Below are 27,933 nucleotides of genomic sequence, written 5' to 3' on the forward strand. Positions count from 1 at the left end.
ACCCGGTTTTTGTGAAGAACTCTGTTCAGTCACAGAGCTCTCTGCCTGTAGATTCCCGACCTTCCTACCCATCCTCCCATTCCTATTCCCTCTCCCAGCAACTTGTAGTTTGATTCTGTGATAGTGCCCCTGCTCCTCTATGACCACCACTGCTCCGGGTCTCTGGATGTCCGTGATCTATGCCCACAGCCCCCACTGCAGACAGAATCTTTTGTGCGCCATTCGACAGCGTGGAGCAGTGCATCGTAATGTGGTTAACGGTGCCTCCTCTCATTAACATTATTTTACTATCTCATAAAGTCGCTATTATCACAACACACACTATCTATTCCCCCCTCTGATTCTGTCATTCTCTCTCTCACTTTCTCCATCTCTCGCTCAAGCACATACACAATTTCAAACTCATTCCCTCTTACTACTCTTTCTCTATAACACTTTATCCTTCCTCTGGGTACAATTATATATTCAATTACTCTCCCCTCATACTAACTCCATCTCCCTTTCTCACGTTTATTTCTAAGCCCCTATAATCACAACTTCAAACTTTTGTTCTCTATCACTGATATCAATACATCTATATATATTATATTATACTAATTTCAAACTAATATGCCCGGCTGCCATTACAAACATTGACAAAACCAATAGCTCTAGCTAAACACTTATAGGGTCCCAAAGGCGAGATCTACTGGCTATGCCAATGCTTGTTTTTGCTAGAGGATGTCTACAGGGGGAGCGGACCCTCACGTATGCAAGGACTGTGACTGGGAGGTCGGACGTGGAGGTATTATTTGCTTCTCAAAGATGCTTTAGTTGTTCTTCAACGTTTAGACTCTTGAATAGTGCAAACTGAACAGCGTTGGTTCTGGGTAAGTTCTGGGTGTTTATATCTGGTTATATTTGTCAGCTCTGGAGTTGAGGGTGTTGCCACGGAGTTTCTAACAATGCCTGTGTAGGAGAGTAGGATCTGCTTTACATGGGTACCCCCACTTTTTGCTGGTGTTTCACTGTTTTTCGATCTTAGTCTGGCTGTGGCCCTGCTAATCAGGACCCCAGCCTAGCTGCTTCCTCTCTAAAATGGTTTCCATGTACATTAGGTACATATCTAATTGGATTCTGGAGTGCCTTATAAGCCCCTGCATATGGTATATTATGTACCTAGGGCATAGGTACCTCAGAGGCCTACCAGGGGCTGAAGCATGTATTATGCCACCCCTGGGAAGCACTCCAAAATGACACCACAGGGCTGCTACTGCAGCCTGGGTAAGGTGGTACATGCACCCCTTACCGTGGTATAGGCTACCTATATCACTACCATTGCACACACATATAAAAACTGTAAGTCACTCCTATGGCAGGCCTTAACAATCCTGAAGGCAGAGTGCTTGGTTTTTATGTGAGGGGGTGCCCCTGCATGAGCAGAGCCCCTCTGCAGCGTTAGGAGTACCTCCTCTGATGCCGTTTGTGGTGCAGCCAGACCATATACTCTTAAGTGCATTACAACCTTGCGGTAAATGCTAACTTTGGACTGGCTGCACGGAAACATGTCGTGTTTGGTGTCAGACACTTTGGAATACTACCCCCCCCCCCCCTGCCAGTTCTGGCGGCAGGGGTAGCATTCCACCCTTCTAGAGGGAGAGACATGTTCACACTGGTCTACCCGGTAAAGACTTTCTAAAGCACTGGCATCACAAAATGGATGTCACTGCCACAGACACGGGTCGGGCCTCCTCCTGCTGCTGACCGAAACTCCGGCAGGGGAGGCCTGGACAATAGGTTTCCTGTCCCAGGGAGGTGTAACCACCTCCCCAGGCAGGCAGATGTGAATTGGGGCTGGGCGGGAGCACTCTCTAGTGCTTTGAAGTACTGCACTGGGGGCACACTTGGTGTCCCTGTGCATAGTCCAGTTCAAACCAGTTGCAGGGGCTACCTGCCCCTGCTCTGGCGCGAAACTGGACAAAGGAAATGGGTTGAACCCCCGTCTTTCCAAACCCTCCCATAGGTGGGTCCCTAGAGTATGTCCAACCCCCAAACTTAGTATAAGTATGGGAACCCAGTCCTTGAGACTTTAGATTACCCTGGACGAAACTCTGCAACATATCCTGAACCTTCGACTTTCTATTTTCACTAGATGACTAAAGAAATCTCCCTTGGGGTCAAAGAGTGACTCCACTATTTGGCAGGCACCAAAGAAGCAACTGTCCGGTCTGCAAATCTGAAGCTCCAGCCGGACGCCAGAGGTGGATTTTCAGACTTCCCCGAGGCTACCCTGAGTCCACAGCAAAGCTGAGGCCCATGGCTATCGTGGGTGACATGGAACCGTGACCCCTGGACACCGTGATCTTTTCCCGATCCATCATCTTCCTGGTCTTCCTCGAAGTTGTGCTTTGGGCTCAGAGTAGCCCCAGCCTTGAGCACCTCCTGCACCGAAGATCTCTGGCCCCCACTCCATGAGTGACCCGTGGGCCAGTTTCAAGTGCGACCGCTCGAGGCTCCTTCGTGATCGCTAGCCTGTTGGCTAGTGGGTCCCCACGAAGGTAACTCCTCTTCTGATTGGGCTTTCCTGGTTGCTCCAGACGTGCCCCGACTTACCCGAGCTGGGTGAGTCCCCCAGACCTTGCTGGTCTGCACCAACGTCGTTCTTCTATTTCCACGTGACTTGCCGTTGCCAAGGCTTGTTGGGTCCATCCTGGTTGCCGACACCGCAGCACTCTACAGAGTTCGTGGGACAGCTCGAATCCAGCTCATGGTCGTCGTCGACGCCTCCTGGACCTCGTGGCTGAAGAGTCAAGACACCCGTTAACTCACCTGAAGCACCCAACATCTGTCGGCGAATCAAGCTGACCTAGGAATCGCACACGCTTGTGCGATTCCTTTTGTGGTACGTGATTGGCCTTAGCGTGCATCTTTTTTTATAAAAGACTGCACGCTAGTGGCCAGAGGCGGGTGCATTGCTCCACCCTTGGCCTATTGGTGTCTATTACGCGCTTGGTGCGCGTAATAGACACCAATAGGCCATGGCGCGCGCACGCACCACTCGCGTGCTTCTTTGTTTTTGAAGCGATCACGAAAGTGATGGCTTTCTCTGCCATTTGGTTCTCCCTTCTCGTTCTAATTCTCAGTGTCACGCGTGTCCATTCCTTTCACCTCTTCCTGCCCACCTCCCGGTCCTTGTTGCCGGCTGGGAAGCAGAGATTTCAGGTCCCTGTTTTATAAACCGTGGGAGACTTGTTGCACATTTCCTAATCTCGGCTGCAGAGAGGAAGTGGTGAACGCGGTGGGCCGGCTGCCTGAAGAAACACTTTGACACAAGGGCCTGAATGGAACCTGCGACACGTGATGTTTTTGGCACAGTTCGCGTCTTTGTGTAAGCTGCTCAAGGCAGAGCATCTGGAAGTGTTTCTTCTGACTGCGGGTTTCTTCAGTGGGAGGAATCCACCCTGTGTGTGGGGCGACCTGCTACTCCCAGCCACCCTAGAATGCCCCAGTGTGGAGTGACTGCCCCACGGTGCAGCATCCATCCGGCCTTGTGCTCCACAGCCAAACTAAACGGGATTGGATAGTCAGTCGGTCGTCCTCATGGTTCAGATGTACAGTATGCATTTATGAAGAGTTTTTATAGCGGCTTCATGTCGCCTTTCAGTAACGTGTTTATTAATGTAACGGGTTGCAGGTAGGACGGAATGGGCATGAGGCAATTATTTACTAAACAACACTTTTGGCGGAGCGGGATGTAATCTAAGTCGCTGTTGTAAGCGCTTTACTACTTTCCCATTCTCTCTGACACCTCATAATCCATGTGTATTATGTAACTAAATGTATTTAGTATGCTGCAGGCAGGACTGAACATTTATTAATCAAACAACATGGCAGCCAATCATCTCTGCTAACACTTTTGGCCGTGTGGGCAATACTAACAGATACTAAAATAAGAGCAAACGGACACGCCCCTTTAGCCACTGATTACTAACCTGTCCTTCGCCGGCACCTAACATGGCTTTCACTCTAAATTCGCAGACTTCCAGGCGTTCTGCTTGGGATGCGATAAATAAAACAGCAATCAGGCGACGCCAGGGGGCCGATGCAAACTCGCAATAATAGCCCCACCCCGCACAATCAGAACAGCGCCTGCTCACGTTATCAGAATAAAACACACATCTTCGGTGAGGCCACGGTTGTAAACACCAACTCGTTGGACGTTTCCCTGAAAACTAGGCTGCAGGCACAGTCAACTGTTAGCGTCCATTCAAAGGCCCAAAATAAGGAAAGTGACATTGACCTGTTTACACAGTGATCACAAACCTATCATAGGTATTAGGAAAGGGGACAGGAATGTAACCTGTCATAAAAAATGAACTCGCACCATCATCCACCAATGTGTCACTTACAAATAATACTTTCCAGTGTAGTAAAGACACACGCAGAATCCCACAAGGTGACCTCAAAGTTACCGTAAAGCAGCGATTACAAGGGCATGCACCAGTCTGGATGTACACAGCCATATGTATTACCGGTCGAGAGGCAGGCCTTTAGATGCAGAAGGGGTAACAGCACACCATGGAGGTAGTGATGGGTGTATTATGCCCAGAGGCCAGGAGTACAAAGTTGGGGCTTAATTTCAAACCTGTGCACCCCAGCATTTATTTCGAGGCCAGATCTGTCATATTTTACCACTGTAAAAGTGCCTGGTTTCCTCCGGGAACGCATCCATTATAAAGCAGAGGGCTCTGGATTGGGCATGAAGCCCCGTGCGGGGCCGCCGCCAGAAGCAGCGCTGTTCCAGGGCAGCACTGTGAAGCGGCGCTGTCTCTTTGTCACCCGCCAGTCTCGGGCCTCAGTAAACGGCAGCTCTTTGTACTCCAGGCATTCCTGCAGATGGTTTATGTTGTGAATCACCCCGTTCACAGGCAGCTATCGGAGGTGTGAGTGGCAGCTCGTTCCCGGGGTTTGCTTGCTGTGTGCTCTCGGTGTGTTTGTGTGCCTTTGGTTTCTTCAACATTTTGCTCTCCGCTTCCCAGCAGAGGCGCAGGACGTGTGGACTTGCGGGACCGGACGAGTGGGCGCCTCACCTGCACGCAGTCTGGTAAGGGCTCTGTCTTTATTTCACACTACACTTGTGGCGTGGGTGTCTGTACTCTGCTTGCCCGGGCTCTCTGATCAGGCCATACAAACGGGAGAGGCTACGCGGGTCGCATAGCACCAGTGTCACGTCTCAGTTGCATGAAGAAAGAGACTGCGTGTGTAGGATTGTCTTAACCAGCGATACGCTGATCTAGGAAAAAGTAGGCTACCACTTGGCAACATTGTGAAAGTTCTCATTTGTGGCAAAGCTCTACACACACTCCTTTGAAAACAAGTTTACCAGATGTTATCGAGTATATTATGCTCTATTCCTGTGGTTCAATGACATAGTGCATTATAGGTGTTGTAGTCTTGGTTGATTGCCGCTGCACCTGTTGAAGCCCAGGGCTGGAATGTGGTGTCCCCCATTACATGGCTGCGTCTGGTGATTGTGTGACTCCTCCCCATCACATGTTGGCAGTCCATACAGCCTGTCACACCCCTAAGATGGATGAAAGAAGTACCATATAGTTGGGTAACAATAGACATCTGTTACATAGTGCCAAGAACCTCCCAGTTGAATATGTGCTAGCAAGGATACATGCCATGTTATTTCATGCTATGATGTTATGTTATGGGGTCCTCTGTAGTAACTTTGAAGCCCAGCTCGGATGCAGGTGCAAAGGCATGCCATGGTGAATGAGCTCCGAGGCTGGAATGGAAGCTTTTGAAAGTGAGGAGGGTAAGAATAGCAAGGTCCCCTTCTTGCTCCGAGTGAGTGACAGGTTGTAAAATGAACCCCCTTCTACCACAATATCCTCGCCTGATTTTGAAACTGCCATTAACTTCACAAACACCGAGGGAGGGGTTTAATTTGGGGGAACGGGTTTTAACGGTTTTGTTTCTAATTATTATTGTATATTTAATATGTAAATGTTTATGATGTATCTAAAATGGTTTAACCTCACTGCTTACGGATGCTCATTTAAACTAACCGCGGCATTCAACACTATTTTCTCCGTTATGTAAACAGTTGTATTGATTCCGTCACAAACATACTTCCGAGCTGCCGTGTGTGCCCCAGTGTCACGCGACACATGCAGTGCACTCTTCTATTCACCACAGCAGGGCGGCGAACTCAGGGTTCTTGCACATCAGCACGAGTTATATCCCTGTGTGATGAGCTCCGGGTACAGACCTTGGGTTGGACCTCATGCCATCAACTTCAGAACATTCCATCCTCTTCCTCCTCACTATGCATTGTTCTTCTCTTTCTATGTAGCCTACTTGCATGTAGATAGTGCTTGCTTCCACTGAAGGGGGTTGAATCGCTTTGTGGTGAGTAACATGTTACTCCAGAAGAACTCAAGGTCAGTGTTGGTTATTTTGGTGTATTTGTGTTAGTATTGAGCTTTCAAGGGAACCATTCCAAGCGTTTACTCCAGTTTAGTAGCAGAGGTATCGGAGCTAGAACTAGAAGCGATTCCTATCGCACTCACAGAAGTGTAGCCTGTTATCCATCCCGCTCAGACAGGCTCACATCCATGCAACAGGGCACAGCTGTGTGTTCACTACCAGAGGAGTGTCTTCGCCCCCAGGCTGCAAGAATACAGGAGGCACATGTGACCTTAGAGTTCGTGAATTCTAAATGAGGGGTGTGGCCATAGGAAAGGGAAATCCGTGTTGTCAAAGAAACCAGAAAGTCTGGAACAAAACACCTGAAGCAAAACTGAAGTAAGCAGATAGAAACATGCTGTGGACTCAACAGACACATTCACAGCTAATAGCTCAATTTTATCTTCACATCCGAAAGCTACAACATGGACCACTTGTTAGGTTTGGCACCTTCAGGCAGTCTTGAATGTTTACCCAAAACTACTTTCCAGAGTGCTGGTATTTTGAAATGATGCATACAATGTTAAACAAACACTGGTAAAGCAAATTGATCTGGCCTTGACAAGCCTACCATGCTTTTTCAATGTTTTTTTTTTTTTTAAAACACTTTTAATGTATATTACAAGTGATATATTAAATAACAAGCATTTGCTATGCAATAGGTCTCGCATTACTGAATGTTTGAGCTATTGGTATTACATTATTATTAGCAATGCCAATACCTCAAACTTTATTAATGCGAGACCTATTGCATTGCAAATGCTTGTTCTTAGTAGTGTTTTATATAGCAAAAACTTGACCTGAAGGTATCAGAGTGCTTTACATGAGCACCAGTTTTGTTACAGACGGACACATTAATTTATTTTTGCTGTTGTTAGGCAGGGGGACATGAAGGGATTTGCCCAGAATCATAGGATGTTTAACATTGTTGCAGAGGCTCTAATGGGGTTCCCCAATTTCGAGGTCGACTGCTCTAGCCGTTAAATTACATAGGAGAAAGTGTAACATTTGTCAGCTGAAAGTCACTCACACCAAAACTACAGAAATGTCACACTTATGCAAGCTGAAGAGTGACAGCAATGCACTACTGTCCCTGTGATCCCCGTGGAGCCAGTGTTTGCACTGATAAATACAACTGTGGCTACCCTAGTGACTGTGCATCCCATGCCCCTTCCGCTCATGTGGGCACCCCATGCCACAGCCCCTGGGTGGGCACCTCATGCCCCTATCCTACGGGGGGCAGCTCATGCCCCTGCCCCCTGGGTGGGCAGCTCATTCCCCTGCTCCCTAGGTGGGCTATGCATGCCCCTATCCTACGGGGGGCACCTGATGCCCTTGGGTGGGCAGCTTATTCCCTTGCCCCCTAGGTGGGCACCTCATTCCCCTTAACCCCTGGGTGGTCACCTCATGCCCCTTCCCCCTGGGAGGACACCTCATGCCCTGCCCCCTAGGTGGGCACCTCATGCCCCTATCCTATGGGGGGGCACCTGATGCCCTTGGGTGGGCACCTCATGCCCCTTCCCCCTGCGTGGGCAGCTCATTCCCCTGTCCCCTAGGTGGGCACCCCATGCCACTGCCCCCTGGGTTGGCTACTCATGCCCCCATCCTATGGGGAGCACCGGTGCCCTTGGGTGGGCAGCTTATTCCCTTGCCCCCTAGGTGGGCACCTCATGCCCCTTCCCCTGGGTGGGCACCTCATTCCCCTTCCCCTGGGTGGGTACCTCATGGCCCTGCCCCCTAGGTGGGCACCTCATGCCCCTATCCTATGGGGGCACCTGATGCCCTTATGCCCCTGCCCCCTAGGTGGGCCCCTCATGCTTCTATCCTATGGGGTGACAAATGCAAAAACCCCAAAACCGGTTCTAGGATGCTTGTTTCTGGTCCAGGGAGGACCTAACCTGGCAGTTTGGGCTGGACTGTTCCCATGAGCCACAGGGTCAAGACTGATTTGCATATGGCTGGGTCTGAACTGGAGTGGCATGGTGAGCAAAAGAATGATGGATTTAACCCAGATCTCTTGACTGTGGGTGAATGTTTTGATTTGTTCTGCATTTCATCCCTCATTTGTGTGTCTTTTGCTTTCTTATCCCAAGTGTGCCAGGTATGTGTAGTGTCGCGGTCTAGTTGACGCGCGCACTACGTGAAGACGGCGATGTGCGTAGCGGCCGTTTGGACGCTACTGCGCATGCGTGACACCGCGCGAGTGAGAGACGGCGATCGGAGCGTGTTGCCCGGCGCTCTCTCGGCAATCTGAGTTATAAGTGTAATAAAGGTTTCTGCAATCACCTGAGCGCCTCCTGAGAGTTACTGGGGGGAAATCTACAGATAGCCTGGCATCCAGCATCATTACAGTGGCGACGAGACTGGGACAGTGAGAACCCTACGTGCAACAAGAGGAAGGTGCCCCCAACCTGCATCAGAGAAGAGGTCCACCAGGAGAGACACCACCCCACGCGGTAAGAAGACCGGAGGGGTTGAGGACAGACGCCTACACACCGAGAGAGCGCGGCAGAGGCAGATAAACGCCGGGACGTGGGCAGTAAAGGAGCCGGCCACGAGGTAGAGGATATCGCAGGCGGACAGCGGAACCACAGAGGAGACCCTGGCGGAGTCGGGGGACGACGGAGCAACCAGCTCGAACGCAGTCCCAGGTACCCGAAGCAGGGGAGCGGGGACAGACGCACCAGGTAGCCCAAGGAAGCTGGTGGAAGCCAAAATGAGTGCACAGTCATCGACTCTGACGACGCCGATCCCGTTCCTACCACGCCCGGGAGAACCCATAATGAAGTGGGAAGACTGGAGGGAGTACTTCAAAAACTACCTGGAAGCGCTAGAAGATGAGAATGAGGAGGCGTTCTCTAGTGCCAGGAGGAAGAGGATACTTCTACACAACCTGGGACCAGAAGGAATACGGGTGTTTCAAAACCTCACACCGACCATCAGGCAGGTAGGGGACACAGACGTGTTCACCCATGCCATAGAAGACCTGGACAACCACTATCGGCCAGCCGTGTGCACCTCCATCGACCGCTATAACTTCCAGCAGAGGAAGCAAGAAGCGGGGGAATCCGTAGATGACTACGTAGCGGCGCTGCGAAAACTGGCGAGACGTGCAAATATGGCGGACTACAGGATGAATTCATCAAGGACCAGATCGTCATGCACACGACAAGCAAGTCAGTACAGGACAAACTATGGGCGAATGGAGATGCGACGCTGAACGAGGTGATCGCCATAGTGAAAAGAGCGGTACTAACCAAACGCTGTGCGGAAGCGGCCAAGAGAGAACCGGCCCCCAGGCTCACAGTCAACAAGGTGGACGACGCGGACCATCAGACACGGGGAAAACCCGCGACGGGGGAGTACAAAGGAGTGACCAAAGGGAAAACAAGACCCGGACAGCCATGGAAACAAGAAAAAGGCGAAGCCATGAGATGCTACAGGTGCGGAAGCTCGAGCCATGCTGCGCACGACAAACGGTGCCCCGCATTCAGAGCCAAGTGTGCGTTCTGCGGCCTAGTAGGTCATTACGAGAAAGTATGCCGAAGGAAAGGGAGACAGCAGGCAGTGAAGTTTGTGGCACAGGACGAGGGGGAAGAAGTGGAAGGCCGTGAAGAAGACGAAGAAGTCCTGTGTATAGAAGACCAGGTACTGGGCATTGAGGGGAGAAGAACGCGCAAACCCCAGTGCGACATGATTATTGGAGGAATACCCATCACCATCGTGGCGGATTCAGGATCCCCATACACCATCGTCCAACGTTCGGTATGGAATGAGAGGTTCAGACCCACGTGGGGCGCGCAACTAGAACCCCCCCGACATTCGACCCGTCACCTACACAGGGGAGCCAATCCCGATGGTAGGGTTCAAGACGCTGAAGTTCCAGTTCAAGGAGCGGAGTGCGCTCTGCAAGCTGTATGTCGCGGAGAAGGGACCGTCAGTCCTGGGCTGGATGGACCAAGGAGAGTTGGGCGTATAGCTGAACCCAGGAGGGGACACCCAGGTGATGGTGACTCTGGACGGAGAGGAGTCGACGGCGGAAAAATGGCGGAGCGGGCACCCGAAGGTTTTCGGCGGGAAGATTGGGAAACTAGAGAAGTTCTCCCACAAAATCGTCCTTAAGGAAAACGCCCGGCCGGTAGCGCACAAAGTACGGAACATCCCGATTGCGGTGAGGGAGGGGTGCAACAGGAACTCCTCCGACTGGAAGAAGGGGGAATCATTGAGCCCATCGACAGTGCGGAGTGGTTGGCGCCTCTGGTGGTGGCCATGAAACCGTCAGGCAAGGTGCGCCTCTGTGTGGACCTCAGGGAGTTGAACAAGTGCATAGTGGTCGAAAGGTTCCCCTTGCCACGCATAGAAGAAATGTTGGCCCGCACGAAAGGAGTGAAATGGTTCTCCACCATTGACTTGCAATCGGCATACCACCAGGTAGCGCTACATCCGACAAGCAAAAAATTGACGTCGTTCATCACGCCGTTCGGCTGCTACCAATTCTGCCGCATGCCCTTTGGTCTCGCCTCGGCAGCGGCGGTGTTCCAGAAGCTAATGGCCCGCCTATTCAAGGACATTGAGGGAGTGCAATACTTCCAGGACGACATCCTAGTGATGGGGACGGAGCTGGAGGACCATGACAGGAAGCTGTCGGCAGTATTGAAGATCCTGGAAGAGAAGGGCCTGACGGCAGAGTGGGAGAAATGTCACTTCGGGATGACGTCAGTTACCTACCTGGGGCACGAGATAGGTGCGCAAGGAATAACGCCGAAGAGAGGGAACGTGAAGGCCATCTGCGAAGCACCACCGCCCACCTCCAAGGAAGAAGTACGGTCATTTCTAGGGATGGCGGAGTACTATAGCAAGTTCGTCCACCACTTTGCCACAAAAACCCACCACATGAGGCAACTCACGAGAGACAAGACGGCGTTCATCTGGACCGAGGAGACGCAGGAGGAGTTCGACACAGTGAAACGGGAAATCGGTTGAGCGATCCCGTTGCAAGGATTCGATCCCCAGGGGCGGTCAATATTGATGACAGACGCGAGTGAGAAGGGACTTGGAGCGGTGCTCATGCAGGAAAGACCGGAAGGTGGAATGGAGACGATCAGCTTCGCGTCCAGGACACTGACGGCGTCGGAACAAAAGTTCAGTGTGATTGAGAAAGAGATGCTGGCGGTGGTGTGGGCTATGGCGAAGTACCGTCAGTTCCTGTGGGGCACCAGATTCCAAGTGAAGACGGATCACAAGCCTCTAGTGAAGGTATTGACATCGGACGGCCATGCCAGCGCCACACCCCGGATTGCAAAAATGACACTGAAACTCCTGGAGTACAGGTACGACGTGGAGTATATCCCAGGCTCCAGAAACAAGATAGCGGACTACCTCAGCAGGGCATCCGCGATGGACAGTCCCTCCAATGACAGGGAGGACGACGACGAGATGGTGGCCCTGACTGACGACCCGGAAAAAGCCATCAGCAGGCAGGAATGGAAAAATGCGTATGAGGCGGATGGCGATATGGATGACATCAAGGCGTATATCGTACGAGGATGGCCAGAAAGGAGGAGACAAAGACCAAAAATCAGGCAGTTCTACGAGGTCAGAGAAGAGCTGTCGGTGGGAAACGACGGGGTGTTCGTCTACAGAGGTGACAGGGTGGTGCCACCGGAGAACATCGTACCGACCCTGCTAACCATACTACACGAAGGCCACCTGGGAATCGTGAAGACAAAAGCCAGGACAAAACAAACATACTGGTGGCCAGGGATGGACACGCATGTAGAGAGACACGTGAGAGACTGTGTGCAGTGCCTGGGTGCCGACAAGACACTTAAACCTATGAGACCACCCTTAGGGAAGTTCACGAACCCCAGCAACCCATGGGAAGAGGTGGCTGTGGACATACTGGGGCCAATACTGGACGACCAGGGGATCCCCAAATACCTCTGTGTACTAATTGATAAGTACTCGAAATGGCCAGAAGTGCACATCAACGAGATCATGGACACGGACGAGATACTACGCTTCCTCAAGGCGGTGTTCCTCCGGGAAGGCATACCCAGGAGCATTATCAGCGACAATGGTCCCCAGTTCATCTCCGACAAGTGGGTCACGTTTGCGAACAGAAATGGCATAATACTCAGACACACCTCGATATACCACCCGTCCAGCAATGGACAAGTAGAGAGGTTTAACAGGGTGCTGATGGGCTCCATACAGGCGGCCATCACGAGAGGCAAAGACTGGGAGAAAGAAGTGCAAAGCACGATATGGGCGTACCGTATCACCCCCACCGGTACGGGGTACAGTCCCTTCCAGATCTTACGAGGAAGGCAACCCTTCACCAGAGACAATGTGGCGTGGCAGGAGAATGTAGGAGAGTAGGGTCTGCAATCCTATGATCACCCAGATTTTTTTGCTTTTGCTTCATTGGTTTACGACTTTCTCCGGCTGTGGGCCTGCCAGTCAGACCCACAGCCTAGCTGTTCTCTCTCGAAATTAACACACATGTACGTTAGGTGCATCCACTAATTGGAACTGGGCCGCCTTGTCAGTCCCTGTCTCAGCATACCACAGGTATCCAGGGCATCGGTGTACCCAGGGCCTACCAGGGGCTGAAGCATGTATTATGCCACCCCTGGAATGGCCGCCCAAATCTGACACAACTGGCTGCACGACAGCTGGGGCCACGTGGTGTAATCACCCGTTGCTGTAGGTGTAGTATTCCTACACCTAAACCCTAACATGGACACATGGGTTCCTATCAGTCACTCCTATGGCAGGCCTTATCAATCCTGAAGGCAGAGTGCAGGGGATCATGTGGGACGGTGCTCTGGCGCGAGCTGAGCCCGTCGACGGCTTGTGGAACCAAGTCCTAATAGCCGTTCCATGGTGACGCGGGCCAACTACTTTTAATGCCTTATAATCCTAGCGGTTATTTGCTAACTTTGGCCTCGCATCACCTACACATGTCGAGTAAGGTGTCATACGAATGGGAATACGAACCCCTCGCCAGTCCGGGTGACGGGGTTGGCATTCCCCCCCTTTTAGAGGGACACGACATGGAAGTAACCTTGAACCCCGGTTAAAGTTGACTCAAGCCTCAGCATCACAAAATGGATGCTGCCACCAGACACAAGTCTGACCTCCCGCTGCTGGGGGACCTTCCAGCAAAGGGAGCTTGGACAAAGGGTTTCCTGTCGAGGGCGGTGTTAGCACCGTCCCAGACAGGGTTTGTGTATCCCAGGTGGGCAGGGCTGAAAGGAAGGTGACTGCAAGTGGCACCCCGGTGCTCACTGTGCATAGCCCGGCTCAAACCAGTTTCGGGGGCACACCGGCCCCTGAGCTGGCGCGAAGCCGGACAAAGGATAGGGGTGTAACCACCCCCCTCCTGGCTCCACCCATAGGTAGAACCTAGTCACGGGCCAGCCCCTTTTCTTAGAATAAAGGTAGGAGCGAGTCCCCTTCCCAAATTGGATAATCAGATAATCGGATACCTCCGAATCACGAACCACTTTCCACGAAAGGAACTCTTGACTATTTCTGAAGACTCTCCCTTGTGGCTAAGGAGTAGCCACCCTGCACCAGCAGGCACCACCTAAGCGCTTGCGGTTTGCTGTAAGTCTCTCCTACGGATCAAGACTGCCCAGCTCGACGAGACCCGAGTTCCCTGCCATCTCTGACCTTTTACCTCCCTCATCAGCTCAGCTGAGAGTCGTAGGTGTGACGAGACCTGCGGGACCGGCTATCTTCAGGACCTGCACGACGCTTATCTAGCACGCCCACCGAGGGACCCTCGAGTGAGTGCACCTAGGGTTTGAGAAACCCTAAACCCTGAGCAGCTCCAGCATCGAAGTCTGTCTCCCCAGCATCCACGAGATCTGCGTGGGGGGCCCTTCCGCTCCTTGCTGTTCACCGCGTTGTCCGACCACTTGCCGACCGGCTTGTGGCCCGCTTCACGACGCACCACGTTTTGTTTCATCACTAGTCTGGTTGCTCCAGACTGGCTCTTGCTCCCCTTCAACAGAGGAGTACCCCGGACCCTCCTGGTCCACTCCCGACGCCATCTTGACTCCCCCGCTTGGGTGGCCACTGCCAAGATCCGCTGCCCCTTCCTGGGCCCAGCATCATCGACAGTAGACATCTTCGTGGGACAGCTCGCCCTCCATCCTGGTCGCCACCGCGCCTCCTGGTCCGAGGAACAGCCGAGTCCGACGTCACCCACTCACCTGGTCGAGGTGACTTCCGCCGGTACCCTCCTGGTACCCACACGATCGCTGGCTAGCGGTTGAGAACTGAGTCCCCTCTGCTTTCAGGTTTCCTTCACCACCGATCCAGGCTTGGATCGCTCTGAACATCGTCACTGGTCGCCTGCCAGCAACTTCTTCTTTCAGGCTCCTGAGCCTACACGAGGACTCCCGACATCTTGACGAACTTCACGCAGCCGCAGCCTCCGGGCTAGGTAACTCGAGCATCTCGGTGCTCCATCGCAGGTTCGCTCTACAAGTGTCCAGTTCCTTTTTCGTTTAGTCCCACTGATCGGATCACTCCGGGATCAGTATCTCCAGACTCTAACCATTCGCATTTCACTGTTAGTGTAGGTGGTTTCTCGTGCCCCTCGGGCATTTGTGTAAATTGTGCAACTGAAGTATTTTCCTAAGAGTTTTGTAGTGTGCTTAGCTCCCTGACTCATAAAGAGCCAGGGTAGTCCTGTTATAAATAAATATCCTTTTATTTTCATAACAACTTGTGTGGTGTCCTTTCACTTGGTGTTCAAGGGGTATATGTGATGGTAAACAGCTGGCTTAACACGTCCTCTAGAGTTTAGCCTAAGACTGCTCGTATCCACGCTACTAGGATAGCTGGTCTAAAAGGTTGACTTACAACCAATCATCAATAAGGGTCGTTTGGAATGATACACAGTGATCACTAGAATAGTGAGCACTACATATCAGGCCAACTTCTCACAGAGAAGACCATCACTAGCAAATGGTCTCCAGCAGTGGTGCAACACAACCTGCAGAAGGCACAACGCATCTATACAGAACACTACAACCGCCACAAGAGGACAAAGGAGACGGCGTTAGAAAAAGGGGAGTGGGTCAGAGTGAAGCTGGCAGTCCTAAAGCGGAAGGGAGAAAGCAAGTACTCCCCACCCCTCAGAGTGGAAGAAGTGTATGACCGGGCGGCGTTGCTCAGCGACGGAAACGTGTGGTCACATGAGCGCATGGCCAAATGCAATAAGATCTTACAGTGGCCCCGAGAGTCCACGGAAGGGGAAACCCCGACGGAAGGGCCGATAAGAGACACAGACTCATCCGAGGGAGGCCACGGAGAGAACATTAGCGGAGAGCAAGAGAGAGAGAGAGACAACCCAGGTGGAGGACCCTGGGGGGAAACCACCCGAGAAGATGGCGAGGTAAAAGAGAGAGAGGGCCAGGGCACTCCGAAAGGTACCGACGGAGGCCCGGTCACAGAGGGAAGCCGAGAAGGACATTCCACTCCGGTAAGACACACCCGGGGGGGAAGAGCAGTGGTGAGACCATCCAAGTTTAGAGACTTTGAAATGGACTGACCACTTGGTCTGGGACATTGTGTTGTGTGGTATGAAAAGGGGGAGATATGTAGTGTCGCGGTCTAGTTGACGCGCGCACTACGTGAAGACGGCGATGTGCGTAGCGGCCGTTTAGACGCTACTGCGCATGCGCGACACAGCGCGCGAGTGAGAGACGGCGATCGGAGCGTGTTGCCCGGCGCTCTCTCGGCAATCTGAGTTATAAGTGTAATAAAGGTTTCTGCAATCACCTGAGCGCCTCCTGAGAGTTACTGGGGGGAAATCTACAGATAGCCTGGCATCCAGCATCATTACAGTATGCTCAGACGTGAGTCCTGGGCTCACTGTACCACTGGAATCAAGCTAACCTGGCTGAAGAGGGGTGAAACCCCAAAACCGGTCCTAGGACGCTTGTTTCCAGTCTAGGAAGGACCTGGCTTGGCAGCTCGGGCTGGACTGTTCCCATGAGGCAGTATCAAGACTGATTTGTATATGGCCAGGTCTAAACTGGGGTGGCATGGTGAGCAAAAGAATGATGGAATTAGCCCAGATCTCTTGACTGGGGGTGAATGTTTTGATTTGTTCTGCATTCCGTCCATCAATTGTGTGTCTTTTCCTATCCTATGGGGGGCACCTGATGCCCCTTCCCCTGGGTGGGTACCTCATGCTCCTGCCCTATGTGTGGGTCTTCTTGCAAACTTTCAATGCCCTCCCATGTGGACCCCTCGTCAGCCCCAACCCGCAGCAACACATTATACACGCCTCCCCTTTCCCCCGGGGGCTCCCTCGGTCCCCAGCTCCTATCCGGAGTCCGCTGCTGCATCTCACCTTCCAGAGCAGGAACGCGGCTTCCAGGCGCTTTATCTCGCAGGTGCTCGGCTTTCACCGGCGAAGAGAGCGCAGACGGTGCGAAGGCTCCGGAGACATGGGGAGCAAGGAGAACCCAGAAACGGAGGCAGCCATGTTTGTGAGGGGCGGAGAGCTGAAGCCGAGGCCGCCATGTCTAAGAAGGGCAGAAAGATGAAGTAGAGGCCGCCATGTTTGTGAGGGGCACAGGAGCAATGGCTACGAGTGAGGCCGCCATGTTTGTGAGGAGCAGGAGGGCGATGAGGCCGAAGCCGCCGTCTCTGTGAGGGGCACAAAAATGAAGTCGAGGCCGCCATGTCTGTGAGGGGCAGAAGGCAATGCCTGCGAGTGAATGGGGAGAGGATGTGGTCGGTGCTGGAAACCAGGGTTCGAGCCTCGAGGTCGCGTCCACATCCTGTGATTCTGGGCAAATCACTTCACCTCCCCGTGCCTGAATGTGTAACGTACCGGTGCTAATGTAAAGCGCTCCAACACTTTCGGGTCGAGTTCGCGCTATATAAATGTGCAAAAAAAAAAGTGAAGAAGCCGAGGCCGCCATATCTGTGAGGGACAGAGAGGCAATATCTACTAGTGAAATGCTGGTGAGGGGCAATGTGTGCAAGAAGGAACTAAGGCGAGTACCCTTGTGAGGTGCGAGAAGCAAAGCGGCCACGTCTGTGAGGACAGGGAGTGAATGTCTACCAGATAAAGCCCGGACAACAAAGCTTTGGTGGCATTGCTAAACTAGATATCACCCTCTCTGACTGGCATGGGTTGATTAGGTCACGCCCACAGGGTAAAATACTGCCTGACTCTAACATGACCGCTACACAAGTCTCCTTCAGGGAGTGACGGCTTGCCTGGCTCTGACATGGCCCGCTAACGACGGAGCCACGCCCCCAGCGCGCTCCGGACATGCGCAGCGTCGCGTTAGAGGCTGCCATGGCTCTGTCGGCGGTGCCGGCCGGAGCGGGTATGTCGGCACAAGGGGACTGCGAGTTCCTGGTGCGGCGGGCACGGGAACTGGTCAACGAGGACGTGTGGGCGGCCAAGGCCTGGCTCATCACCGCGCGCAGCCTCTACCCGGCCGACTTCAACATCCAGGCAAGTGCGGAGAACGTGTGCGCATGCGCGCCTGTCCGCTGCCGTGCGCAGGCTCCCGCGCAGACGCAGATCGGGCACAGTCTTGCGCCAGTCAAGGATGTCTAGCAACTGCATCAAGAATGTTCAGGTCTCTTGGGAGGGGAGGGGAGGGCTGTGCTTATCTGACCTCACTGCACACCAGCACAGTAGCCAATGAACACTCAGAGCTACACTCCCCATGAGGAGGCTCCCCAGTTTATGGTATGCCAACCAGGCAGGCCCCACAGCAGCCAATGAGGATGCTTCCCCTGGTCATGGTATGCCAACCAGGCAGGCCCCACAGCAGCCAGTGAACACTCATAGCACTTAAGAACTTCAATACCCACACCCATGCTCACCTGGACATGGGTATGTAAGTCAGTTCAGTTCAGTTCAAAAGCTTTATTCGGTTTGTAATAACAACCATATAAGCGACAAAAGGAAAAACATTATACATTATAACAGCCTCTGCAACATTCACAAAGTAAAATACATAGTAAAATATCTACAGATTTTACAAAAAGTGACGTGCTAACAATGAACATTATGTGCAAATTACGCTATAAAGTGTCATATGCCAACTATATTCCTATTTTGTGTACTATAAAATGGCGCTTGTCAACTGTATTCAGTTCTGTGCAAATTACTTAACCGCTGTATTCCATGCACCAGTTCGTTTTATATACAAACTTAAGGAATGATGGGTTTCCTAGCAGCAATACTTTTTAAGATATACAACGCTATGTAAAAGCAAACCTCCGGGCTGTCCAGGGTAGAAACTAGCCTCATAGCATTTTTAATGGTCCGGACATTATATTTTAAAAACAGGGGTTTCAAATAAAATTTCCTTAATGGGAGATAAAATTTACAAAACATTAAAAAGTGACAACAACTTTGCTTAGACATATTATCGCAAGGACACACAGAACTAGTGCTTTTTTTCATAATCGGGAAAGCCACAAGATGATGAACGATCCCTAGCCTTAAGCGTGTCAGAACAAAACGATGAGTGGATTTCGTTACATCAGTCAGATATGCCTGACAACCAGCTTTAAGATTTAATTGTTGGTAATATATCAAAGTGGGTTGTTTCCCAATTAGTCTCTCTCGTACCACCCCTTTATAATCTAAAAAGGTTTCTTTAATCTCCCTTTTTGCAATTAAGTTCACATTCTCTGGTTCTGAGTAGATATTACAATTAAACAAAAGTCTATACCAATAATTAATAAAACTCACCCAGGGGATACGGGAACAATAGTCCAACTTGAGGCAATTTTTAATAATACGTTGTGTAAATAACGTTTCCTCTTTCGACCAAATAGAGCGCCATAATAGAAGAGGACGTAAGGCGGCTAAGTCTGAAATATAGTTAAATCCCACTTCCTGATGTATCAAATCTATAGAGGCCGAAGGGGGAACACTCAGCAAGCGTTTGAGGAAAGTGTTTTCGTCTTGCTGTAGTGACTTCTCAGAATGGTGCCCCCAGATGCCTGCACCATAGAGGGCAGAAGATACACACCTAGCATTTTAAATAGGAACCATATGTTTAATTCTTCTGGCTCCCACTTTGGTTGAAAATCTGAAAATACTATTGGTATTTCTACTCCTTTTATATCGTATGTTTTCGTATTCGCATAACCATTTGCCATCTCCTGTAAAGGTTACGCCGAGATAACAAAAAGATTTAACCGAGTACATTTTTGTGACCTCCAGAAAAAAGGCCTTACTTGACTTAGATGTTTTTTCCCCACATGTCATTACAAATGTCTTAGATTTGTTAATTAAAAGTTTTCTGTCCTTAATAAACAATATAAAATTATTAATAAGGCGCTGGAGGCCAATTGGGGTACGTGACAATAAAACCGCATCGTCTGCATATAATAAAATTGGGACAGCCTGGCCATCTATCAGGGGGGCATCTGCGGGTAACTGTTTTAAGGTTGCATCCACTTGGTTAATAAACAATGAAAACAAGAGTGGGGCCAGAACGCAACCCTGACGGATGCCCCTTTTAACGTTAAAAAACGGGGTACATTCACCTGCGGTACCATAGCGCACTCTACTGGATAGACGTTCATAAAGTCTTGCCAAGAAATAAACAATATCTTTGGGGGCACCAATATCCAGTAGTATGCGCCACAGTATAGAGTGATCCACAAGATCAAACGCGCTACTTAAGTCGGCAAAACATAAGAACAGGTTACCCCCTTTCACTAAAGTGTACTTGCTAATAAGCAGATCAAGGTTGACACACTGTTCCAGTGTACCTAAACCCTTCCTAAACCCATATTGGGCTTGTGACAGTATTTTTTTGTCTAAGGCCCAGGATTGGAGCCTTTTCAACAGAATGCTACTCATTACCTTATAGGAAGAGTCTAATAATGATATTGGCCGGTAATTGCAGGCTTCTGATTTAGAACCTTTTTTAAAAAGGGGGATAATTAATGAATGTCCCCAAGACGACGGGAAATGGTCTTCTACAGCGACATTAAAAATCCTAGTTAAAATCGGGGCCTATAGATTAATTTAATTCTTATACAAATCAATAGTAACCCCATCCGGCCCTGGAGCTTTACCTCCTTTGCTATCCGCAAGTCCTTCATATACTTCTTCAATATTTATCGATAGGGGTAAAACGGGCCAGGTAGAGTCAATGGAGGAACTAATGTCAATCCTATCTGGGTTAAAAATGTAAGTAAAATATTCAATCCAGGCATTACAATTTACATACGAGGTTAATTCTGGTTGGCAATCATCTTTTAAAAAAGGGCAATTTACTGTCTCCCAGAATAGTTTACTATTATTAGTTGCTGCAGCTAAACTAAGTTTATACCATGCTTCACCTTGCATTTCTCTTTTACGGGCTTCAATAGTCCGTTTATAATTAGAACGTAATTCTTGTATATGTATTTTATTACGTGGCTTAATTCCTAGTGCTAGCTTCAGGCTATGTAAAGCCTGGGTACAATTCCTATCGAACCATCCTACGTGTAATTTTTTTGTTGCACTGTAGTTCTTGGTAAACAGTCCCTCTATAATCTTGGTTATTTTAAGGAAGCTAGGGATCAGAAGCGTTGGATTTAACTCTTCACTAAGACAGTGATCTATTTCCCGTCTACATTTAACAATCACTTCCATTTGTATTTTTTGGGGGTCAACACCTGTCCATTTGATCCTCGTACCATTTGCTCTTGTGGGGGTAATTTTAATAATACTCTTAGTGTTATTTGGTTGTCTTTTCCCCCAGCATAATAATGTTAACGGGTATGTAAGTCAGTCAGGCCCCTCATTAGCCAGGGAACACTCCGAGCACTTCAGAACACACTCCCCATGAGGAGGCTTCCCCGGGTCATGGTATGCCAACCAGGCAGGCCCCACAGCAGCCAATGAGGAGGCTTCCCCTGGTCATGGTATGCCAACCAGGCAGGCCCCACAGCAGCCAGTGAACACTCATAGCACTTCAGAACTGCACTCCCCATGAGGAGGCTTCCCTGGTCATGGTATGACAACCAGACAGGCCCCACTGCTGCCAATGAGGAGGCTTCACCTGGTCATGGTATGCCAACCAGGCAGGCCCCACAGCAGCCAGTGAACACTCATAGCACTTAAGAACTGCACTCCCCATGCCCAGGCTCACCTGGACATGGGTATGTCAGTCAGTCAGGCCCCTCAGCAGCCAGGGAACACTCCGAGCACTTCGGAACACACTCCCCATGAGGAGGCTTCCCTGTTCATGGTATGCCAACCAGGCAGGCCCCATAGCAGCCAGTGAACACTCAAAGGGCACTTCAGAACACACTCCCCATGAGGAGGCCACCCTGGACATGGGTATGTCAGTCAGGCCCCACAGCAGCCAGTGAGCACTCAGAGGGCACTTCAGAACACACACCCCATGAGGGGACTTCCCCTGACCTCATGGTATGTCAGTCAGTCAGGCCTCACAGCAGCCAGTGAACACTCAGAGCATTTCAGTACACACTTCCCATGAGGAGGCTTCCTTGGTCATGGTATGCCAACCAGGCAGGCCCCTCAGCAGCCAGTGAACACTCCTAGCACTTCAGAACTGCACTCCCCATGAGGAGGCATCCCCTGTTTATGGTATGCCAACCAGGCAGGCCCCATAGCCAGTGAACACTCAGAGCACTTCAGAACACACTGTCGTGTAGTTCCTATATATTCCTATACAGAATCTGCGCGTTTGGATAACATGAACTGTGGGTTTGGTGGCAGACTGATTCTGACCACCCCCACCGAGAAATGTTAGCCTGTTTGCATTAGCTGCATTAGCTAGATCATAGTGCCACTAGTATCTCCTCTTACCGGGGAGAGAATAGTTTCTGGCAACCTTAGAACATGACAACCCTGATCCCTCAGGATCGTGGAAACAATGTACTACTTTTTGTTCAGTCACTCGTGCTCACTTATTCGGTCTCAGGGAGTTACAAAGAAGAAACAGTCGGGCGTGTTACAATAAGAATTTATTGCGCAGTTGTTCTTCTAGTGTAAAGTATATGTGCTGTGACAACCGTTAGCCAGTAGCCGATATATGTGATCAGCAGTACAGTGAATATAAAAGGATAGTATAGTTATACCATTTTGCAATCATCATGAATACATATTTGAATATAAAATGCATGATTAAAAAAAAGCTTGCGCACTCCTACGATGCCTATCTAGATGTACCTAAGTGTACCTAGCATGTGAGTAGGTGAGAAGCCAAGAATCCCTCTAGAAATTATGTCGAACCCCATTACCTGAAGTGTGAGAATGTAGGAGCCCGTCCTAGTGTCGGTTTGGACACCCCTCTAAGGATGTTCAGACCACTGTCAGCTGGAGCGTCTGCATACAGGAGCCTCAGTGTCTCTGGTCAGTGCGTCGGCCAGGAAATCTCGGTTCCCTCTCTCTAACACTAGCAAAATGTGCTGTATTTATGCAGAAAGTATTTAGGGTTTCTTTGGACCTTGTCTCGTGTATTAGTCATTGTTGGATTTGAGGATGACGTATGGGATGAACCTTGTACGTAGATATGGTGGGGTAGGTCGTGTAGCCCCTGCCTGATTTCCAAGAACCTTTATGAATATTCATTCATATCGTGTGAGTCTATTGATGAAGTTATAAGACTCTATTGTTTAGGAGAAATCCCCCTCCTGCACCCAGGACTGGAACTAGGTAATGTTTCATTCCTAAAGGCTCGATACTGTGTAGTATAAGAGAGATAATGTAGGTGACGGTGTATGATATGACCCTGGCCTATATTAGGGTACCTATATGAAACATAACAACACTCCCCATGAGGAGGCTTCCCTGGACTTGGGTATGTCAGCCAGTCCGGCTCCACAGCGCTTCAACGCCTTCTCAGGGGTAGTAAGTGCTGTAGAAATGCAATTTAGACATGGCCCTGTAAGTCAGCACCCTCCCCTCTCTCTGCAAATGCAGCAGCAACAGAACCACATCCTACTCTCGCTGCAAACCAACGCCAGCTGTAATCCAAAACTGCAACAAAATCCTTGTTCCGCCTCCTACCAACCATCTGGCGACCGCGATGCACCAACTTCTAATCCAGAAACGGATGTCCTCGAACACCCTTGAGTCTTGGTTCTGGTCATAGGCTGACACTGAAAAGGAACACAGATGTAAACACGCCTTCGGCCCTATATTATAGTCACAACATGTCTGAGGGTCCTTTTGAATAGGATACATGTGCAGTATTAACTGAGAAATTACAAGGCAAACAACTGGATGGGATAATCCTTGCCTGCGTGTACTTCATAGAATTGAATGTTTTTTTAAAGACATTTTATTGATTATTAACCTAATGAAAGAAAGCAAAACAAAGACCCATGACGCAGTCACGCATACAGCTTCAACAGCATAGCTGCAGCACATGGCAGAAACAATAGAGGAGACACAGAGCATCACTTTATCTGCAATACAGGGAAATAACAACCAAACACAGTAGCCAGGGCATCTGCGAAAGTCTGCAAAGGGATTAAAAATACAGGAAGGGGAACGGAAATTGGTGATCTTCACTGATCTGTAATACAGGAGGCTCCCTTCAACAGAATTGAAAATTCTTGACATGACATCTAGAAATGTCCTACTTACTCGAAGGATGGATGAAGATGCACGAGTTAATTTGTAGCCAGTTCAGTTGCGCCTTCTCAGACAAAGCTGTTCACACAGGAGCCTATCTTGCTGGACTGGAAATTCACCAAATCTGGCTCTCCAACAGATCCATGCCCATTAATGTATTGACGGCAGGAGCAGCTATTATTGACCCTGTTGCTAACTCAGTACTTGATGCATCATTAGGTACTGACACCGTTCCCAGCTCCTGGAAGCAGGCAAAGGTCCTACCACTTGTATAAAAAGTGTCAGCGGATCCTATTGTCCCAGCTAACTATAAGCCAATCTCCTTGCTGCCTGCTCTGTCCAAAATACTAGAAAAACATGTGATCAAACTGCTCTCCAACCATCTTGAAGTCAACAATCTGCTACACTCGAGCCAGTCAGGCTTCAGACCCCATTGTAGTACTGAGACTGCATTGGTCGAGGTCTCAAAACATATCAGAGGAATTCTTGATACTGGGGGAAATGCTGTATTGATCATGTTGGATCTATCTGCAGCATTTGACACCGTTACCCATGCCATGCTGCTGGACCGGCTTCAGACCATCGGGGTAACTGGACTGGTCCTGGACTGGCTAGCATCTTTGGATCCCCCCGCTTTCTTCCACTCCTTGCGAATTGTCTGTGGGGGTCCCCCAGGGCTCTGCCCTAAGCCCCACCCTCTTTAACATGTACTTTACCCCTCTGGCCCAACTAGGAGAAGTCCTGGGAGCCAAAGTGATCTCCTATGCAGACGATACGCAACTGCTATTCTCATGGGGCAAGGGAGGGGAGCTGACTTGCACACAGATCAAAACCTGTCCAACAGCTGTCTTCTACTGGATAGCATCCTTCCAAATCAAATGCAACAAAGAGAAAAAAGAAATTCTCTTCTTTGGTAACATCCCTCCAGATTTCTGGCGGACTTTCTGGCCTGATGATGCCTCTTTTCCAGGATCCCAGAGTGGCACAGTTAAAAATCTGGGGATACAATTCGACAACCTGTCCTTTAAGCCCCAACTCAAGGCTTCGGTAGGGACCTGTTTCGGCATCATGCGGTTCCCAAAGAAATTTCTTTCTTTGCTGTCCTTTTCTGCTAAAAAAATTGGTAATTCAGGCTTTAGTTACTTCCAGAATTGACTACGGGAACACCTTGTACTTTGAGCTCCTGGAATATCTACTGGACAGGCTTCAAGTGGTCCAAAATGCAGGCGCCTGCCTTTTGCTAAATGTACCGGTAAGAACACGGATCATACCCTACTTTCTGACCCTACACTGGCTGCCCATCAGGGAGAGAGTTCAATTCAAGGCTCTCGCGCTAGTGCATGGGGACCTATATCAATCTGGGGCCTCTTACCTCCAAGCTAGATTTGGATTCTACAATCCTCCCAGGATGCGCAGATCTGACAACAACCTTCTGGCAGCGACCCCCAGATTTCAGCGCGTAAGAACAGGTGGAAGGTTCCTCATGTATCTGGGCTCCGGTGCGTGAAATCTGCTACCCCTTGAGTTGTGTGCTGTGAGCGATGCTGCAATGTTTAAGAAAAAGCTTAAAACCTGGCTTTTTGTGCAGGACTAACTTGGCTGTTCATTTCCGACCGACGCTCCCCGCACCTGGACACTCCTTGTAGTAGCCATGTGCGCTATAAATGCTTTCATCATCATGACATTGGGGTCAAGATTGGCGTTTTTGAGAAGTAGCTTCACTTTCGCTTCCTTCCAAAGCGGAGGGTAGCCCCCTGGGATGATGGCTTTGTTCATCATTCTGATAACGGTTGAGCTACCGTACTGGCCAATATTTGCAAAAGTTTTGGTACACATGGCTCAAGGGGGGACACCGATTTGGTGTTGAGAAGGTGCAGTTCAGCAAGCTTTGGTGTAAAACCAGGGAAACCTCCAAACAGCTGTACAGTTTTTCTTGACTTCTATAGATTTTAGGGAATCTGGCTGCAGCTTTCTACATGAAGACAGCGTGTCATTGACGTCTGTTTTAGCAACTTGGAACTCTTTACAAATTTTAGAGATTTTAAGTTAGAAATACTTGTGAGTTTTCAATTTCTAGCGAAGCTGGAGGTTTGGATAACTGCTGAATAATTAAAAAAGTTTTTGGGAGGAATTTATTGACGCAAATTTGTTGGTGCAGTAGATGGCAATTTCTTCGTTGAGAGTTAATTTGTAGTCTCTGATCGCTATTTTATATACAGACAATTCCTGCACCTTATAATGTTTCCTCCTGGCACGTTCCTGGCGATGCCTGGCCTGCCTGAGAAGCTGTAATCTTTCTGTAAACCAGGGGGCCGTGGGCAGTTTTCCCCTGGGTTTGACTTCCCGAATAGGTGTGCCGTGTAGGCCACACCCAGCCAGGCTGAGAAGTCCTCCGCCCCATCCTCATGGACGATAAAGGGATTGCTTCCAAGAGCAATACCAACAGATTCTGCTGACACCCCCTTCCAATCCTTCCAGAGGATCTTACTACTGGTGAGTGTATCCCTGTCTTGGGCAGGTGTCAAGGTGAGTGAAAGAGAGACTGCCCCATGGTCCGACCAGCTGAGGGGAACCACCTTCTGAAAAGACAACCGGGGTAATTAGAAAAAATCCCATCCAGGGTGAGTCCTGCTCGATGAGTAGGGGCCGTGACCAACTGTGGAAGCCCAAGGCAGGCCAAAGTCTCTCAGTATCACAGAGTCTCTATTGGCACTGTCCTCCAAATGAAAATGAAACTCCCCCAAGACGGTAATGTTACTATTTGGCAAGTGGGGCTCCATACGATTAGATATTTTGGTTGGGAAGGATGCCCTGTGGGCCTGTAGATTAGCATTGCAGCAAATGAGATAGTAGGAGATCTTTTAATATTAAAATATAGGGCTTCACCAGAGCATACATTTGACTCCAGGTGACATTGATGATGTACTTCATTTACAATAGCCAGTCCTCCTCCTGGCCCACCTACTCTGTCAAGTCTGAGGACTGAAGGATGTGTTGGAACAGCTTCCACTTAATCAGGACCTGCGGCATCATGAGCCCACGACTCCGTGATGAACACCCAATCCTGGTCGGGAGCAGATGTAAGTTCTGCGAATTCAGTTTTATACTTAATCAGTGACCTCACATTAATTGGGAAACCCTTAAGTTTCACATCCTGCACAGCTCGCTCTTTAGAGGTCATAGCTGTTTTTGTCCTATTATAGGAGTCCAGTGGGAAGCTAACAGGTGAGTTTTACCTAAGTTAGGGCTGTGACATATTTAAAATATCGCCGTAAATGAAGCAAAGCTTAACCAACAGAAAAGTAAAAAAATGCATGTACAGTCGGGAGGCACCAAGTCTACTGGTACGTCTGTACACTCCTGCCTCGTGTCACAGAGTATCGTAGAGTGCAGTTGTGTAGAGTGGCGCAGAGTGCAACGGTGCAGAGGAAAGTGGCATAGATTGGTGCAGAGTAGAGTCCAATGACATAGAGTGGGTTACAGTGGAGTAGAGTAGCGTTGAGTATTGTGGACTTGTGTGGAGTATAGTGGTGTAGAGCACAGCTGCATACAATTCAGGGGCGTATACTGCAATGTAGAATGCAGTGGTGTAGATCAGAGTGTAGTGGGGTAAAGTGCAGTGGGCTAGGGTGCAGTGGCGTGGAGTGCTGCATAGTACAGTGGTGTAGAGTGCAGTAGTGCAGAGTATGGTGGTGTAGAGTTCAGTGGGGGAGAGTGTGGTGCTGCAGAGTAGAGTGTCGTAGAGTGCAGTGGCGGAGAGTAGAGTGGCGTAGACTACAGTGTTGCAGAGTAGAGTGCATTGGAGCAGAGTGGCATAGAGTACAGTGGTTTACAGTAGAATGTTTCAGACAAGCAGACTGATTCCT

At 49.9% G+C, this 27,933-nt stretch overlaps 2 protein-coding genes across 6 annotated transcripts in view; one reads left to right on the plus strand and one right to left on the minus strand.

The window, feature by feature from the left end:
- The window catches only part of LOC146863590 (uncharacterized), a 298,140-nt gene extending 281,076 nt beyond the window's left edge, over positions 1-17,064 (minus strand). For 2 of the 4 annotated variants that reach the window (XM_085627591.1, XM_085627586.1), the window contains exon 1: positions 16,835-17,064. The gene's annotated coding sequence lies outside the window, so the exon portion shown is untranslated. The remainder of the gene's footprint in view (positions 1-16,834) is intronic. The other 2 variants (XM_085627589.1, XM_085627590.1) reach the window with 2 other exon arrangements.
- A 640-nt stretch (positions 17,065-17,704) lies between these two features.
- INTS10 (integrator complex subunit 10) overlaps positions 17,705-27,933 on the plus strand; it is a 457,110-nt gene continuing 446,881 nt past the window's right edge. The window contains exon 1 of one of the 2 annotated variants that reach the window (XM_085627594.1): positions 17,705-17,956. In XM_085627594.1, coding sequence (XP_085483720.1) covers positions 17,768-17,956 — 189 coding nt within the window. In that variant the 5' untranslated portion in view covers positions 17,705-17,767. The remainder of the gene's footprint in view (positions 17,957-27,933) is intronic. The other variant, XM_085627598.1, reaches the window with a different exon arrangement.

The sequence above is a fragment of the Triturus cristatus genome, chromosome 2_1, assembly GCF_964204655.1.
Source record: "Triturus cristatus chromosome 2_1, aTriCri1.1, whole genome shotgun sequence".
Lineage (NCBI taxonomy): Eukaryota > Metazoa > Chordata > Amphibia > Caudata > Salamandridae > Triturus > Triturus cristatus.